This window comes from Nomascus leucogenys, chromosome 14, assembly GCF_006542625.1.
Source record: "Nomascus leucogenys isolate Asia chromosome 14, Asia_NLE_v1, whole genome shotgun sequence".
Lineage (NCBI taxonomy): Eukaryota > Metazoa > Chordata > Mammalia > Primates > Hylobatidae > Nomascus > Nomascus leucogenys.
Window position 1 is genome coordinate 82,484,926 of NC_044394.1, and position 18,883 is coordinate 82,503,808.

Below are 18,883 nucleotides of genomic sequence, written 5' to 3' on the forward strand. Positions count from 1 at the left end.
CCCAGGGAAACCACGTGGCCGAACTGAGGCTGCCCCTTTCAATTCATGAACAGAATCCTCCCATGCATTCTCAGCACGCCTAGAAAATCCCATTTCATTTCCCCAGTAAGAGCTCTTTTTTAAAGAACAAACCTAAACGTTCCCCTTCATTCTCTCTCAGTTGCAGATGATGCCCATACTTATTTGACACAGTACGAAATCACACAAGGCAACTCACTCCTCTCCCTCCACTAAGTCGAAAAGTTTACCTGCATTTCCACCAGTGGATCTCAAACAGGGAGCTGAGAGACTCCTCCCCAGGGACATTTGGCAATGTCTGGAGACCTTTTTGGTTGTTACAACTTGGGTTGGGGTCGGGGGTACTGCTGGCATCTAGCAGGTAGAGCCCAGGAATGCTGCTAAATACTCTATTATGCGAAGGACAGCCCTCCACCTCAAAAAATCATCCAGCCCAAAATGTCAGCCGTGCCAAAGTTGAGAAAGCCTGGTCTACATCTACCTTCCTTCTGTTACTATCTGGCTGGATACATCAGGGAGAGACAAAGCCTTGCGACGTGTCTCAGTGGGTTCTATTGGCATTTGGGGTAGGACAGTTCCTTGTGTAAGATCATCCCATGCATTGCAGGACATTTAGAATTCCTGACCCCTGCCCACCAAGTACAAGGAGATAGAGCCCCTCAACCCGGTTTCTGTGACAACCAAGATGCTCCCCAGATTTCCAGTTGCCTTTTGTGGAGAGGAAACTTCTCCCAGTTGAGAACCATTGTACAATGGTGGTGATTTTATCATTTGCAGGATTGGGTGGTCCAATCCACTTCCTTTTTTCGTGTGTGTGTGTGTGTGTGTGTGTGTGTGTGTGTGTGTTTGAGACAGGGTCCCACTCTGTCACCTAGGCTGGAGTGCAGTGGCATGATCATAGCTGACTGCAGCCTCAATCTCCTGGGCTCAAGTGATCCTCCTGCCTCAGCCTCCTGAGTAGCTAGGACTACAGGTGTGCACCCCCACACCCGGCCAATTTTCTCTATATTATAAAAAAAATCAAAGGTTAAACAAATATTTTAATGTCATTTGTTCACTGTGTTTATATATATTGGTATAATTTCTGAAATCCTCAAAGAACATAATACATGCTTTCCTCCAATATTTTTCTTTACCACTGAACATAAACATATAAAAATAAAACAGACTTTTAAATATACTATCAAGATATAAAGTGTTTGGGAAGGTTACATGTATTTTTAGAAAAACACATCCCTTATGAAGCTCTTACAAAATTGTAGCCCACAAAAATATGAGTGTAAAAGAAATTGTTGTAGCAGAGAAGAATTACTTATCTCCGAGAAGGTTAGCTATCCAGAATGCAAGCTTCACCTTTAATTGGAGATCATTTGAGTACAAGAGCACTGCCTTATTGTGTCCTTTATGACTCCCCAGGTCCATGTAATCCACTCCGCTGCATACAAAGTGCTGTGACTGATCATTCTCCCGATTCGGAAGCATTCTGGAATCCCCAGTACAATGGGGTCCATGCCTTGGGCATGAAACCGAACCCCTAAGAACAGATATTTGATCCCTTGACTCCCTAGATTGAATCTTCACATACTATTTTAGGCCCTGTTATAGGAAAAATAAAAATAAAAAGGTTAAAAGAAGCTCCTGGCTGGGTATGCAAGCATTTCACCCAGCAGAGGCCACCTGTTGAGTGCTGGGTGGGGACCAGGACAGCCTCGATGAGTGAGCACAGTCAGGGTCCGGAGGGCAGATGTCACAGTCCAGGACAGCTCCTGCCACTCTCCACTAGGGTCCTCAGGCAAGAAGGGCATCCCTCTGGGCTCCCCAGGTGGCCACTTTGAGAGCATGGATCAGGATTTTCTGGTCCTACCCTTGAGACCTGAATCCTCTTGGTTTACAAGCTGCCCATCCTCACAGGGCATGGGTAGCCGACCCCAAAGTCAGGTGAAAAAGGGAGAAATACCCAAAAGAATGTCCACTGGCCTGAAGGAGAGATGCAATCAGCACAGCCCATGTCCTTCAGCTCCCAGGGTCACCCAAACCAGTGAAACACAAATAAAATAAGTAAGCTCGCTCAAGTTGCAGGAGGTAGAGAGCCCAAAGGGACACCCCAGGGTGCTTCTTTATTGTATTTATGAAAAATAGCTCATTGATCGCTATTAACATTGATCTAACATTAGGTGGGCACGTCTCCACCACATCTAAGAACAGAGAAAAACAGAGCTCCAGAAACTTGAAGCCCTGTAATTAGTGAGCAACCTTTCAGTTGAAAGAAATAGAAAAGTAAGCTCATATGGACTTAAAGAATTGAGAAATTTAACAGTTCACTTAACTGAAAAATTCAGAGGAAGGCTTTTCTTAGGGGCTAAACAATGTCCACCAAATGAGATTTTTTTCCCTCTCGCTCTCTCCTGTGGTGTCTGTTTCATTTTAAGGGTGGCTCCTTTGTAATCCAGTGTGGCTGCTCCCCAGGTACGGATGCTCCCCTGTTTATGTCCAACAAAAAGTGAGCGCCTCTCCAGGTAGACTCCAAAAAAGAGTTAGGGGGGTTTCCACTCTGGAAGTCCTCAGCAAATAGCTCCTTGAGCTTTCGTGACCAAACTTGCTGTTGTGCCAGTCCCTGAATCCATCACTATAGCCAGGGAATGGAATATGCTTGTTGGCTTAGGCAATCCAGGTTCTCGGGACCTGGGGATGGACTAGGGTTCCTGAAGCTGCGTGTGAGAGGGAAGTGAATGCCTCAACAATAGATGAGATCTGTTCCCCAGAGGAGGGGCAGCACCTCCTACAGCCCCTGTTTACCAAAGTAGCCTCTCACCAATTGACAGCATGCATCAGGGTCCCCAGGGTGCTCAGGGCCCTCTCGCCTAGCTGGTGCTGCATTTGCTGGCCATTTCAGGGGCACAGCTGCCAGTAACCACAGGTGTGTTGCACTCCTGTGACTAAGGGTGGGGCTGCCATCCAACTTCCTTTAGATGGTGTATTAGTTTCGTATTGCTGCTGTAAAAAATTACCATACCTTACTGGCTTAAAATAACCCAGATTTATCATGTGATTGTTCTGGAGGTCAGAAGTCCAAAAGAGGTCTCACCAGATTAACACCAAGGCGTTGGCAGTACTATGTTCCTTTTTGGAAGCTCTGGGGCAGAGTCTGTTTCCTGGCCTTTCTCAGCTTCAAGAGGCTGCCTGCAACCCAAGGCTCATGCCCCTTCTGTATTCAAAGCTAGCCATGGCCAGGCAGGTCTTTCTGAGTCAAATCACTTCAATGCTTTCCACTTAATGATCCTTGTGACTGCCTTGGGCTCAGCCAAATCATCCAGGATGATCTTCTGATCCAAAATCAGCAGATTAGCAACAGACTTCCTCTTTGCCACATAAGGGAACATATTCACATGTTCCAGAGATTAGGATGTGGACATCTTTGGGGGACCATTAGCCTGTCTACCACATGTAGAAGGAAGTGATACCAAGTTCAGCTGGGTTTTCCACTGTGTAAATGCAAAGTTTTCTATTGCCTTTTAAAATATATAATCTCCTTTCTATTTCTATGTAATTACCCACAGTAGAGAAGCAAAAATGCTCCCTATATAAATGTACTGTGTTATTATTCTATAATGACTTACATCTGAAAGCTAATTTCATTGCTTTCATCACAGAACAATTTAATGAAGAAATTAGCTTTAATAGTGAACAAATAAATTGGGTGCAACTAATGACAGTATCATTCAGACACAAATTCTAAATATTTTTCATATATGTGAATTCAGTTTCTTCTTACAATTTTTACTTCTTTTCTCCTATGCATCTCAGTTATTTTTATAAAGATATAGATTTGGCTTTTGTTATGTAGATTACATTCCATCATTCTTTCATCTTAACTTAGAAGAAAAATTTACAACTTAACAACCACATTTTTCCAGTATCAAAACTACCACAGATTATAATTTTCTTTTTCTTTTTTTTTTTTTTTTCCAAGACTGAGTCTTGCTGTGTCACCCAGGCTGGAGTGCAGTGGTGCAATCTCGGCTTGCTGCAACTTCCGTCTCCCAGGTTCAAGCTATTCTCATGTCTCAGCCTCCTGAGTAGCTGGAATTACAGCTGCCCACCACCATGCCCGGGTAATTTTTGTATTTTTAGTAGAGACACGGTTTCACCCATGTTGGCTAGGCTGGTCTCGAACTCCTGATGTCAGGTGATCTGCCTGCCTCAGCCTCCCAAAGTGCTAGGATTACAGGTGTGAGTCACCACACCCAGCCCTTTCTTTCTTCTTTTAATGGAGCCACACAGCACATATTTTTCTTGATAACCAAAATTGATAACCAAAATGAGTCACTGAAGCAAGTGTCAAAATCAGTTGAGATTTATTAAGCCAACCTTAGTGCATGTCTAGGAACACGCAAGCCACAGACCTATCTGTGGTTATTTTCCTGAAGAGGTTTTCAGGAGGTTTAGTATTTGTACATTTTCTTAAAGGGGAGAAAGGCATGTAGGAAGAGAGGCAGGTAGGTGGTAAGGCAATGGTTATATCTTTGTGAGACTTTAGTTAGTGCCCAGTAAATCAATATTTTACATAAGATAAGGTGAATGTTTGAAAGAAAAAAGGGGAGTAAAGGAAGAATTTATTATGCAAATGTCTCTGGGTAAGCAGAGGAATGATTGATCCAGTCTTGTCTTTATTCTGCACCTGGGAAGATAAGCTTGCAATTGAATGTCAATTCCATTATCAGCATGGAATCAAACAGACTTTAGTTTCAGGAGCTAGACTTAGATTGCAGACCTAAAGTTACAATTGGCATGTCCTTGTCCGTGGGAGGACAGCAAAAAGTTTACTTATGAATGATCTGTAGGGGCAGTCACTTGGAGACTCCTGAAGCCTTTAACCTTTTCCTGGGGAGTCTGGCTGATGCATAATGCTGGTAACAGTGATTTATTTGGAAGAGGGAGTTGCATAACTCAACCTCTAGGCTTAACCTTCCCTTTGGCATAAGGAGTTTGAAGGTCCAGAGATTTTTAAAATTTCTTCAACTGTTTTTGTTACTGTAGGTAGCTAGTCAGACATGAGCAGGCCGGGAGAGGGCCCAATCCCACCCCCACCAGGAATGTCATGTGACTATCAGGTGGTAGTCAGGTGGTTGTTAACTGTCTCTCTAAAAAAATAATTGGTCACACCCAGTGCCAGGGAAAGGTCGTCTCCCAATAGATAGAAAAAACCTGAAGTTGGTGATCAGCGACTTCCTGCTAATATCTCAGGAGTCGGGTGAGTGGGCTCACACGTGTGCACCAAGACATAAAATGGCAGAGTTTAACTGGTACGTGACCTTATACGAAGACTTGACTGGTAAGGGAAGAACGTCTCAAGTGAGCATGTGTGCAAGTCCCATAAACGCACTGTGCATGTTCCCCTCCAAGAGCTGGCAGGCCACCGCACATGCAGACAGCCCACCCCAAGGGAAGAATCAGAAAGAAGGGATGCAAGGCCCCAGAAGTGTGCCAACATATAAATCCCTAAGCCAAAGGTCAGTGTGCCAATATATAAAACCCTAGGTCAAAGGTCAAACCATGCACTTGATCTCTCAAGTTGCCCACTTGGCCCCCTCTTCCAAGTGTACCTTACTTCCTTTCATTCCTGCTCTAAAACTTTTTAATAAACTCTCACTCCTGCTCTAAAACTTGCCTCAGTTCTCACTCTGCCTTATGCCCCCCTCAGTTGAATTCTTTCTTCCGAGGAGGCAAGAATTGAGGTTGCTGCAGATCGATATGGATTCACTGCCTGTAACATTTTTACTTATGTCTTTGTCATGGACACCTATAGCTCTATCTCATCTGTTTTAAAGGCAGTATGTTATAGTATTGATAAAACTTAATTTATTCGTATTTCCCCACTGCTAAGCTTTTTGGTTACTTCCAATTTTTGCCATCATAAACAATTCTGTGCAACAGGCTCTTTTTTTTCCCATGTGGTAGTATTTTTTTTTACCCCCAAGGCAAGCTTTTGAGAAAATGTCCCAGCATGATATTTAAAAGTTTATAATCAGATATTGGGATAAAGAATCCATAAACCTTGGGGACTGATTGGATCTGGGAGATAGAGGAGAGGTCAAGTCTGGGATATACCCAGATATAAGGAACCAGATGGGGCCGGGCGCGGTGGCTCACGCCTGTAATCCCAGCACTTTGGGAGGCCGAGGCAGGTGGATCACTTGAAGTCAGGAGTTTGAGACCAGCCTGGCCAACATGGTGAAACCGCACCTCCATTAAAAATACAAAAATTAGCTGGGCATGGTTGTGTGCGCCTGCAATCCCAGCTACTTGGGAAACTGAGGCAGGAGAATTGCTTGAACCCGGGAGGCGGAAGTTGCAGTGAGCCAAGATCGCACTACTGCACTCCAGACTGGGCGACAGAGTGAGATTCTGTCTCAAAAAAAAGGATAAATAAATAAGGGACCAGATGAGAAGTAGCCTAGCTTTCTACTTGAGACCAGAGGACCTAAGGTAGGGTCCTACAGGCCTGGCTGCACCCTTGTGAGCTCTGTGGCCCTGGACAACTTAACCCCTCTGAGTCTCAATTTTCTTACTTCTAAACAGGGGTTAATAATAAAACCTCCTAGGGTTGTCATGAACATCAAACCAAATGAGGTGATGTACAAATGTCCTTGGTATAAAAATGAACAAATCTTACTACGGCAGCAGATGATGGAATATACATCAAAGCCTTTTAGAAATACTGAAAACACTATGTGAATGTAAGTGACTAATATTATCATTGTGCTGCCTCATCCTTGAACCATCTTCCCAAACACTTATGGACACAGCTTGCAACAGCATAAGGCACAAGCTGTGGCCAAGAAGAGCTTTCTCTTGTGGATTTACATGAAGCCACTCTCTGAATGACATTTGGAGAATCAGATTCTCTTGTTTATGCTTCTTCCAGAAATAGGCACCCTGACATGATTAGAGGTAGGTGAGAGCTTTAAGTTCCCTTCCCCACAGGCTAGGCACAGAGGCTCATGCCTGTCATTCCAGCACTTTGGGAGGCTGAGGCGGGTGGATTACCTGAGATCAGGAGTTCAAGACCAGCCTGACCAACATGGTGAAACCCCATCTGTATTAAAAATACAAAAATTGGGCCGAGCGCAGTGGCTCACGCCGGTAATCCCAGCACTTTGGAAGGCCGAGGCAGGTGAATCACAAGGTCAGGAGTTTGAGACAAGCTTGGCCAATATGGTGAAACCCTGTCTGTACTAAAAATACAAAAATTAGCTGGGCATCATGGCACGTGCCTATAGTCCCCGCTACTCGGGAGGCTGGGGCAGGAGAGTTGCTTGAACCTGGGAGGCAGAGGTTGCAGTGAGCCAAGATGGCAGCACTGCACTCCAGCCTGGGCAACAGAGTGAGACTCCGTCTCAAAAAAAATAGCTGGGTGTGGTTGCTGGCACCTGTAATCCCAGCTACTCGGGAGGCTGAGGCAGGAGGATTGCTTGAACCCAGGAGGCAGAAGTTGCAATGAGCCGAGGTTTCTCCATTGCACTCTAGCCTGGGTGACAGAGCGAGACTCCGTCTCAAAAAAAAAAAAAAAAAAGAAGAAAAAGTTCCCTTCCCCACGTCCTCACTGCCAGGTGACCTTTAAAATGGAAACAAGTCTTAGGATAATTCTGTCACTGCAGAAACATTTCTTAGCAAGCAGTCACAAATATGATCACACTACTGTTCTTATTATTTCTAATACACTTTTTGCTGATTAAGGAACCCTCCAGTGCAGGTTCTGATGGCAATATTTGAAAGCCCTTATTCCAGTCACTGCTGGATCCAGACAGATGCATTGTACTACTCCAGGGATGCCATTCATATTACACACACATCCAACACCTGCCAAAGTTTTCTTGTGTCCATTTGATGTGTTTTGTTTCTGCAGTTTAAAAAAAAAGAAAGAAAGAAAAGAAAAAGAAAACCTACCTAATATGAGATCTATCCTCTTAGTAAATTTTTATGTGCACAATATTATTTTGTGAACTCTTATGTTGTATAGCAGATCTCTAGAATTTATTCATAGCAGAACTGAAACATCATTCCCTTTGAATAATAACTCCCCATTTTGATAGGAACTCCTGTTCGGGTCCTGCGAGGGCTCCACCCTCAAGCCTGGACCCGAAGCCCTAAATGAGAACAGGCATTCCTGTTTTTGAGCCTGAATGTTGCTTTTTGGCCTGCCCTCCCCCACATCCTGTGCCCATATAAACCCCAAAGCACAGATGGCAGAGGGAAAAGCAGCTGGACTTTGAGAGGAGAAGAAGCAACTGAGAGTCAGAGAGGATGGATAGATGCAGCTTAACTTCAGACCGCACGACTTTGGAGAGGAGCCTGGCTGGAGATGGCCAGGCCTCAGGGAAAGATCACCGTCCTGCACCAGCCCCTTTCCAGCTCTTCTTCCACTGAGAGCCACTTCCACTGCGTCATAAAACCTCTGCACTCACCAGCCTTTAAGTCTGGATGCCGGACAAGAACCCAGGTACCAAGAGGGCAGAGTGTATGTCACCCTGACTTTCCACTGAGCTGGTTAACACTTAGCCACCTGCTGACGGCAACCACTAAAAGAGCACTGTTTGTAATACATGCCCTCTGGGGCTCCAGAGTTTGTGGGCGATTGTTAGACGCTGCCGCAGGCTGGTACAGGGTTCATTCCTGCCAGTGCCTAAAAAATCACTCGCCCCAGCTCCTGCACCTGCTCACCTGTGTACTCCTCCTCCTGCAAGGGGTCTGAGCTCAGCAAAACAAGCACCCCCACCCTCTGAACCCCACCCTACCCTGCTGTCGCAAGTCCCTCAGAGGGTCAGGAAACTTTCCCATCTCAATTTCCTCCACCCTCAAATGTGCACTTTTGCCTAGGGCGCTTTGGATGTTATCTCACTGCCCCAGAATGCAGACTGATATCTAACCTACACAAGCACACCTATTGCAAGGCCTGAGTATTTTAAAGTAACTATCCATAACAAAACCTGAATGATATAACCAGGAATGTGACTACTATTTTTAATTTTATAAAATCGTTAGAATTGCCGGCTGATGTTCTATCCTTGTTCTGATATACGAAAAATGTTTTTCACATGCAGAAAAAACATCGTTGATCCAGAAGATCCCCGATGTGTCCAGTTAACGCTCACTGGCCAGATGATCGCAGTGTCTCCAGAAGAAGTAGAATTTGCCAAGCAAGCCATGTTTTCAAGGTGTGTAAATGCTTTAAAATTGATATGCCCAGAAATACACAATAGTAATAAGCAGAGGTCAGGCTGTGCCATTTGATGCCTCTGATGCAAATGACAGTGATTGGTCTCCACTGCCCTTCTGTGGTAATAGGGCCAAGCTCAGCCTGGCTGTGGAGATCACTAGCAGTGGCAGCAGAAGCCGGGTAAATGCCTCTGGAGAGCACCGCACTGAGCTATTCCAGGTACAATTCCTACCTACTTCCAACCTTTGACAATGCCCTGCCTTGCCATGAAAATAGCTGAGGCTTCCTCGTCAACACAACAAACAGATTCAAGCATCCACTGGAAACAAAGCACATTGCCTGCTGAGGATGCCAGCGCAGCATTTCTCAGTGTGGTGTTCTCACCCTTACATCAGTAGGATGCTGACTTAGACGTAGCTTTCTGGGCCCCACCCCTACCTATTAAATGAATCAAACTCTCCGGAAATAAGGCTCAGGAATCTGTAAAAGGCATGCTCCAGGAAATTGATGTGCATTCTAAAGTTTGAGAACCACTGCTGCAGGGGTCCACACAAGTGAGAGGGCGGCCCAGCCTGGAGTCAGAGCTTGTGCAAGCTGAGGACGGCGCATGAACACGGGGGTGGCCTTTCCACAGGTGTCCATGCAGAGGCAGCCGGAAGTGGAGGCTCAGAGCTGGGGTGCGGGCTGGTGCAGCAATGGAAATAGGCTAGAAGGCATTGGTCTGCATCAGTGGGAGAGTAACACGAAGGTAAGTGGTCAGTTGGAGGGGCGATCCACAACACCACGGGAAGAGGAAGATCCTGCACGCAGGGATGCAGTGAATAAGCAAGGCTTGTAAGGACACGGAAAAAGGCTAAAGTCACAATTGGAGAAAACTAGAATGATTGGGATTGGATATGTTCACACGAGCTCATGGCTTTCAATACCTAAAGAAACAGATGTCGGTGTGCGTGTGTGTGCGTGTGCACAAATGTTTCTAATTTTAATTTTTATTTTTTATTGCTAGCTTTTAAACTCAACTCTAGTTCTTTAGTTCTTCTCCTCTCACATGTTATTATAAGCAATGAGAACAGGCCAAAATCTTCCCTAGATCAGTGGGTTCATTAGGTTCATTTCCTATTTTTTTTTTTTTTTTAATTTTAAGTACTGGGATACATGTGCAGAACCTGCAGGTTTGTTACACAGGTATACATGTGCCATGGTGGTTTGCTGCACCCATCATCTAGGTTTTAAGGCCCCCATGCATTAGGTATTTGTCCTAATGCTTTCCATCCCCTTGCCTCCACCACCCGACAGGCCCCGGGTGTGAGATGTTCCCCTCCCTGCGTCCATGTGTTCTCATTGTTCAGCTCCCACTTATGAGTAAAGAACATGCAGTGTTTGGTTTTCTGTTCCGGTGTTAGTTTGCTGAGGATGATGGCTTCCAGCTTCATCCATGTCCCTGCAAAAGACATGAACTCATCCCTTTTATGGCTGCATAGTATTCCATGGTGTATATGTGCCACATTTTCTTTATCCAGTCTATTATTGATGGGCGTTTGGGTTGGTTCCAGGTCTTTGCTATTGTAAATAGTGCTGCAATAAACATACATGTGCATGTGTCTTTATAGTAGAATGGCTTATAATGCTTTGGGTGTATACCCAGTAATGGGATTGCTGGGTCAAATGGTATTTCTGGTTCTAGATCCTTGAGGAATCGCCACACTGTCTTCCACAATGGTTGAAGTAATTTACATTCCCACCAACAGTGTAAAAGCATTTCTATTTCTCCTCAGCCTCGCCAGCATCTGTTGTTTCCTGACTTTTTAATGATCGCCATTCTAACTGCCATGAGATGGTATTCACTGTGGTTTTGATTTGCATTTCTCTAATGACTAGTGATGATGAGCTTTGTTTCATATATTTGTTGGCCGCGTAAATGTCTTCTTTTGCTTCATGACTAAAACACCAAAAGCAATTGCAACAAAAGCCAAAATTGATAAATGGGATCTAATTAAACTAAACAGCTTCTGCACAGCAAAAGAAGCTATCATCAGAGAGCAAACGGGCAACCTACAGAATGGGTGAAAATTTTTTCAATCGACCCATCTGACAAAGGTCTAATATCCACAATCTATAAGGAACTTAAACAAATTTACAAGAAAAAAAACAAACAACCCTATCAAAAAGTGGGTGAAGGATGTGAACATTTCCTGTTTTCTACCTAACTACAGACAACAGCATTGCCAAGTTTGTCTATGTAGATCCCTTTACCTCCAGCTTTCAGTAGCCTTTCTCTGCTTTTATTTTTAATTTTAGAGACAAAGTCTTTTTCTTTTGTGCAGGCTGGAGTGCAGTGGTGTAATCATATTTCACTGCAACCTCTGCCTCCTGGGTTCAAGTGATTCTTATTCCTCAGCCTTCCAAGTAGCTGGGATTACAGGTGTGTGCCACCACGCCTGGCTAGTTTTTGTATTTTTATTAGAGACGGGGTTTTGCCATGTTTTCCAGGCTGGTCTCAAACTCGTGGCCTCATGTGATCCTCCTGCCTCAGCCTCTCAAAGTGCTGGGATGACAGGCATGAACCACTATGCCCAGCCAGGCACTACCTTTTTATAAGCCCTCACTGTCAGTCTCCTCAGGGTCCTTCCAGCTTCTACCCACTGCCTGGGCCCAGAGCCAGTGCCCCATGGATTAGGGTTTGTTGCACCAGCACCGCTTCCAGGTATCAAACTTTGTTCCAGTTATCAGTACAAAAGTAGGTTTCTTAAAACAACAACAATCATGTTATTATCGTGGCTGCATAACATTTAGAGTGTTATGGCATCAGATCAGCAACTTCTGTTCAAATGGATTAAGAAAATAAGATAGTTTTGGATGCTGTACTTTCAATTTCCCTGTATGTTTATTATTGTTTCAAAATAAATTATTCTTTAAAAAGATGATTGACTGGTTGTGGTGGCACACACCTATAATTCCAGCACTTTGGAAGGCTGAGGCAGAAGGATTGCTTGAGGCCAGGAGATCGAGGCTGCAGTGAGCTATGATCCCGCCACTGCACTCCAGCCAGGGCAACAGAGCAAGATCCCATCTCTAAAAAAATTTTTTTTTAATAAATAAAGATCATCAACCTATTATTGCATTTGCTTTGTAGTAAATGTTTTGGACTTGGTCTTTGAATTATGTTTATGACATTTTTAGATAAAAAGGAAATTTTTATGAAGTTAAAAAAAAGAAGTGAGCCACAGCCCCTGCCCTCAATGATACTGCAGCCTGTTTAGGGGTATGCATCGGGGAGAGGCAAGACAGTCAACAGCACAAGACGAGATGTGACGTTGCCTGTCAACTCTAGCTGGCTCTTACTTGCCTCAGTAGCTCTCAGCCTGCTGCACGACTGGAAATCTTCCCATGAACAAACTGGTTTCATAGGCTCACCATTTTGTTAACATTTCATATAGAGATGCATAAAGCCTTTCTTTATGTTTCCAAAGAATGGTAACCAGCCTCCACTGAGCACTTACTCTCCGAGGGTGTTTTCTGTGTGGTTCATTGCCTGCTTCCCCACACAGCCCTATGAAGAGCTGCATCAGCATCACTCCATGTGACAGGTAATGAGACAGAGGCTTGTGAGTGCCAACAGCCCACGGCATCATGGCTCTTCAGCAGTTGAACTGAGATTCACACCAAGGAGCCTGGCCCATGACTTGAGCCTCTAGCCACATGGAGTAGGGTCTACAGTCCCTGCCTTCCTACGGTGGTCCCAGGCACTGACACTCAGCTCCCTGGTTCTCCCTCCGGCTTATCTGAGCAGCTGTCAGCCCAAATGAGGCCTGGACTCTGGAGGTCCTGTGATTTGGCCCAGGGTGCACCTCTCTGATAAGAGCATCTTTACTGTGGTCTCTCTTTATTCCTGCAGGCACCCAGGGATGAGGAAGTGGCCTCGTCAATATGAATGGTTCTTTATGAAGATGAGGATAGAACATATCTGGCTTCAGAAATGGTATGGAGGCGTATCCAATATTTCAAGGGAGGAATATTTCAAAGCAGTTCCCAGAAAGGCCTGATGGAGTAAGAAGAAAGTCCTTGGTGTTTGCACTTAAATGAAAACCTTTTCAGTGATGCAGCCAGACAGCTATTGATTACTGTCTCTTTGTTGAAGGGTTCATAGCAGCCCTGCCATCCCTGCAGCAGAATGAGAGAGGGTGAACAGGGAACTCCATGCTAGATTTGAGATTAAAGTGGTCATTTGCAGATCTCCAACTCACATGCATACTTCACGTAGATAGTCTTTATTCCATTGTATTCAATCCAGACTCACCGATTCAGAAATCATATAATAGTTGGTGGTCAAAATGACATGTTGAGATCATTGTTGTTTCATTCTTTAAGAAAAAAAAATGCCTGTACCTACAATGTGATTGCTTTGTATTGTGAGAGTATCTTTGTTGCTTGCTGTGCCAAACGGAGTCTTGGTTCTAAGCTCATTGTGACCATGAAGCAGCTGACTGTGCATCACGCAGCCATGATATTGTTTTTAGGTTGAGGGTGGAGGACTGTGTGTCCGTGGATTACTCCTCCTGCTGGTGGATTGCAGATGCATTATTAGGTCATACTGGCTAGAATGCAGCTTTTTTCCCACCATAACATGAAAACAGTGTAAGAACATAGGGTGCTTTGTGCACAGCCCTTCTCTATGTAAGCAGCCATGGCAGTCCATTAAAGAGAAAGGAGTAGCTTTGACATTAAGCTCCCCAGATCCCTGTTGCTCATACTTCTGGCAAGGGTTCCCCTCTCTCATGCATGAACGGGGGCATCCAAAATAAGAAGCTCCCCATTCTGTGGTGGGGAAAGCGGAGAGGGGAGAGGGTGAAGCTGGGAAAGTAAAGGCAGCATGTTACAGAAGGAAGAAAGGAAGCCAGTAACTGAGGGCCCACTGCCTGCCCGGCCCTGGGCCAGGCCTTCAACAGAAGCCATCTCATTTAAGCCCTGCAACCAATGAGATGCACGTCATCATTGGCTCTTACAGACAAGAAAACTAGACTCAGAGAGGCTGAGTCCACATCCCAGACAGCTCACGGCAGACACAGATGGAGTGGTTCCTGGAAGATATCCAGTTTTAACAACAAAAGAGCTATTGAAATGCACGGGTAGAAATTGAACAAGGAAAATCAGTAAAGTGATTGTAAAAAAGAAGGACTAGCTTGCCTGGAGATGATGTTTCTTGCTTTTGGGAAAAAAAAAAAGTCTATGAAGTTTGATTCTTACTACAGATTTAAAACTTTCTACATATTATATGTAGGAGCTCCTAGTGTTTTCAAGAAATTAGACTGTACCTGTGTACACTTCTAAGGCCTACATGGACCTATGTATATATATCTAAGACCTCTGATCATTAAAACCTATAAAGGGTTGAGCTGTCCCAAGTTTTCTGTCTTTCTGTAATGGCTACAAACTTTCTTTGGTAGGTTAGGGAGGTTGTACAACATAAAAAACACATCACTATATATAGGAAATATACATTTTTCAAGTAAATAAAAGTGTTATTAATGATTATAAACTTTTGCTTAACAAAATAACACATGATGAGAGCTTGAGTTGTCAAAATATATTTTAATTATCTATTGCTAAAAACATAGGAAGATGCAGAGAATTCTTTGTTTGTCATAAGCCAGTCCTCAAAAGAGTTCCTAACAGTGGTGATTTCTAATACATAAGAATAAGGTACCTCTGAGGGAATTTTATATTTTCAGAGTTTAAAATTATTGCTACTCCCAATTTAGAAGAAAGGGGAGAAAGCTGGAAGAACAAGTGACATGCTCAAATGTACTGCATAAGTCAACCTCACACCTTAATACTGGGAGCTTCTCTGCCTCCTGATCCTGTCTTGCAGGTAAGGTCCTCTTGCTAGGTTTGCGTTTATAGTCAGGTGCCATTTAGCTCATTAAAAGGTCACTGCTGCTTCAAAGGACTTTGCCGAGTGGATGCCATTTATAACCACTGACGAATGTTATCGGCTACGTATCCAAATTACAGGAAATGAAACCTGAAAAGGTTGGGTAAGGATAGTGTTGAAAATTCATAGTTTTAAGTTTGATGGACTCCATTCAGGCAAGTGTGTTTCAGCAAATCTCTAGAAATTTACATTGATTAAAATGTTAGAGGCTGTTCTGGAAGTTCTAGACATGGCAATAAGGCAAGAAAAAGAGATTAAATGCATACAGATCGAAAGAAAGAAAAAGTACCACCATTTAGAGATGACAGGATTGCCTACATAGAAAATTCCAAATAATCTATTTTATAAAAAAGAAACTCTGGAACTAGTAAGTGAGTGTGCAGCAAGGTCTCAGGACACAAGATCAGCATACAAAAGTCAATTGCATTTCTCTATGCTAATGATGAACATGTGTGGAAAAAACTAAAAACACAATACCATTTGCAGTCACTCCAAAGTGAAATACTTCTGTATAAACAAAACTTACCCAGGACCTGTGTAGTGAAAATTTTTAAATGCTAAGAAAAGAAATTAATGACCTAAACAAAGAAAGAGAGATACCATGTTCTTGGATTGGAAGATACAAAACAGTAAAGATATCAGTTCTCCCCATCTCCATCTCTAGGTTTAATGCAATTCCTATCAAAATCTCAACAAGGATTTTGTAGACCTATACAAGCTTATTTTAAAAGTTACGTGGAAAGGCACAGGCATTGAAATAGCTAAAACAATCTTGTAAAAGCAGAATAAGGTAGGAGAAATCATTCTATTTAATATAGAGTTATGATGTAGCTACAGTACTCAAGAAGTGTGGTATTTGGTGGAGGCATAGGAACACACATTGATGGAACAGAATAGGGAATCTACAAATAGGCCCACACAAATATGTTCAACTGATTTTTTTTTACAAAAGTACAAAACTAATTCAACAGAGGATAGCCTTTTCAATAAGTGTGGAGTAAGTGGACATCCATAGAAAAATAAAATGAACCTTGAACTAAACTTCATACCTTATACAACAATTAACTCAGATCATATCTGTAAACATAAAATGTAAAACTATAAAACTATAGGATATAGAAAATCTTTTGGAACTAGGGCTAAGCAAAGGGTTCTTAGACTTGATACCAAAAGCACAATTCATAAAAGAAAAATTTGATAAATTAAACTTCATCAGAATTTAAAACATTTGTTCTGCAAAAGACCATGTTAAAAGGCCGAGAAGACAGGCCACATACTGAGAGAAAATATTTCCAAACCACATATCCAACAAAAGATTAGTATCTAGAATATATAAAGAACTGTCAAAACTGAACAGTTAAAAAAATTCTAATTAGAAAATGGAGCACATGAACAGACATTTCACTGCAGAGGATATACAAATGACAAATAAGCACATGAAAAGACAGTCAACAGCACTAGTCACGAGGGGAACTGCAAACTAATACTACAATGAGACATCACTACGTAGCTACCAAAATTGCTAAAATAAAAAAAAATGATAACACCAAATGCTGACAAGGATGCAGATAAACTGAGTCAGTCATATACTAGTGGTGGGAATGTAAAATGGAGCAGCCACTCTGCAAAACCATTTGCCAGTTTCTCATAAAACTAAACATACAACTGCCATACTGACCCTCAATTGCTCCTGGGTATTTATCCCAGAGAAATGAAAAGAGGTTCACACAAAAACTTGTGCATGAATGTTCATATCAGCTTTATCCATAATGTTCAAAAACTTGGAGCAATCAGATGGCCTTTAAAGGGTGGCTGGTGAAACAGTGGGTGGTGCCTCTATGCCTGGAATACTATTCAGCAATAAAAAAGAACTAATTACTGACATGGGCAACTACTGGGATGAATTCCAGAGAATTATGCTGAGTGAGCAAAGCCAATCATAAAAGTTTATACACTGTATGATTCCATTTTACATAACATTTTGAAATGCAAAATTATAGGAATGGAGAATAGATTAGGGGTTGCCAGGCAGGAGTGGGGAGAACAAGAGAGTTGGGCATAACTGTAAAAGGATAGCACAAGAGATCCTTGTGGTGATGGACATGTTCAGTATCTTGGCCGAATCAGTGTGAATATCCTGGTTGGGATATTGTACTATAGTTTAGCAAGATGTGCCACTGGGGAAAACTGGGTAAAAAGAACATAGGATCTCTGTATTATTTCTTACAACTGCATGTGAATCTATAGTTATCTACAACTACCTCAGAATCTACAATTATCTCTGAGTAAAAAGCTTAACATAAACAAGATTTAAGGCTTAGCTTAATAAAGCATTTATACTCTCTCTCTTATTAGTCCCTAATAAAATGAGGAACTGAGCTAAGCCAAAACCTAGTACAAAGAGACAGCATTTCATTTGTTAACCATTAATATATCCATTTGCAGAAGAGGTGTAAAATTCTTTAAAATTTTCCTAAATATGTTCACTTTAATGTTAAATACAAATTAATAAGAATTCAACAAATCTGCTGTATAGATTTTAAGTGGGTCACTTAGGAGGAGAGGACATCTTCAAATTTCTGGTATAAACATGTTGAGTAAGCTATAGGTGTATATAAGTATCCAAGTGTGTATATGATGGTTCTCCACTGATTTTATAGAGAACTATATTTCCAGTAATCTTCCCCTAAATATTGTGGGAAATAATTCTGTTTTAGTGAATAAGCTAATTAAAGTCTATCCAGACCACCATGTTTTTATTTACAGTGACTATATATATCCATGATTTTGACATAGAGTATAATTTTGATGTTACTTATTTCAATATGCTTTGGGTATATTAGCTGTTTATAAGAGAGTCACTTTTTGGTTGAAAAGTATTTCTAGGCTAAGCAAGGTGGCTCACGCCTATAATCCAAACACTTTGGGAGGCCGAGGCAGGAGGATCACTTGAGGTCAGGAGTTCAAGACCAGCCTGGGCAACATAGTGAGACCTCATCTCTACAAAAAATGTTTATTAAAAAAAAAAAAAAAAAGCCCAGCATGGTGGCGCACACTTGTAGTTCTAGCTACTCGAGAGGCTGAGGTGGGAGGATTGCTCTGAGGCCAGGAGTTTGACACTGCAGTGAGCTATGATCATGCCACCACACTTGAGTGATAGAGTGAGATTTTGTCTCTTAAAAAACAAAAGTATTTCTACAATTTTTCCAAAAAGTCTGTATTTATTTAAATAATTGAACTATCAACTACTGTTCTGAAAATAAAACCTCTCTAGGATAATTTATTGATGCTTATTTGATTGCTATAACAAAGTCAATTATTGTACAATTTGAATTGTAATGATGTGATTATTTGTCTGTGCCATGTAATGCATGTTAAATGTAAAATCTCTTTTCAAAACTAGATCTATTTAACCAAAGACTATTTCATTCCTGATATGATTTGTGTGCTTGATTAAATGAAATTATGATATCGATATATAGTCCTTTCATGTCATACTACAAATTACCATTACTCGAGGTTCTAAGAAAATGGACACGACTACAGAGAATCAGCAGTTAATTTTCCAATAGAAAAGAAAGAATTAGGCCAGACGCGGTAGCTCACGCCTGTAATCCCAGCATTTTGGGAGGCTGAGGCAGGTGGATCACCTGAGATCTGGAGTTGGAGACCAGCCTGGCCAACATGGTGAAACCTCGTCTCTACTAAAAATACAA

The 18,883-nt window shown here is 42.4% G+C and overlaps 1 protein-coding gene across 1 annotated transcript in view; it reads left to right on the forward strand.

Annotated features, from left to right (window-relative positions):
• CREG2 (cellular repressor of E1A stimulated genes 2) overlaps positions 1–18,642 on the forward strand; it is a 41,568-nt gene extending 22,926 nt beyond the window's left edge. The window contains exons 3-4 of the mRNA XM_030827862.1: positions 9,120–9,233; positions 13,131–18,642. Coding sequence (XP_030683722.1) covers positions 9,120–9,233; positions 13,131–13,278 — 262 coding nt within the window. The 3' untranslated portion in view covers positions 13,279–18,642. The remainder of the gene's footprint in view (positions 1–9,119; positions 9,234–13,130) is intronic.
• Positions 18,643–18,883: the final 241 nt, after the last annotated feature.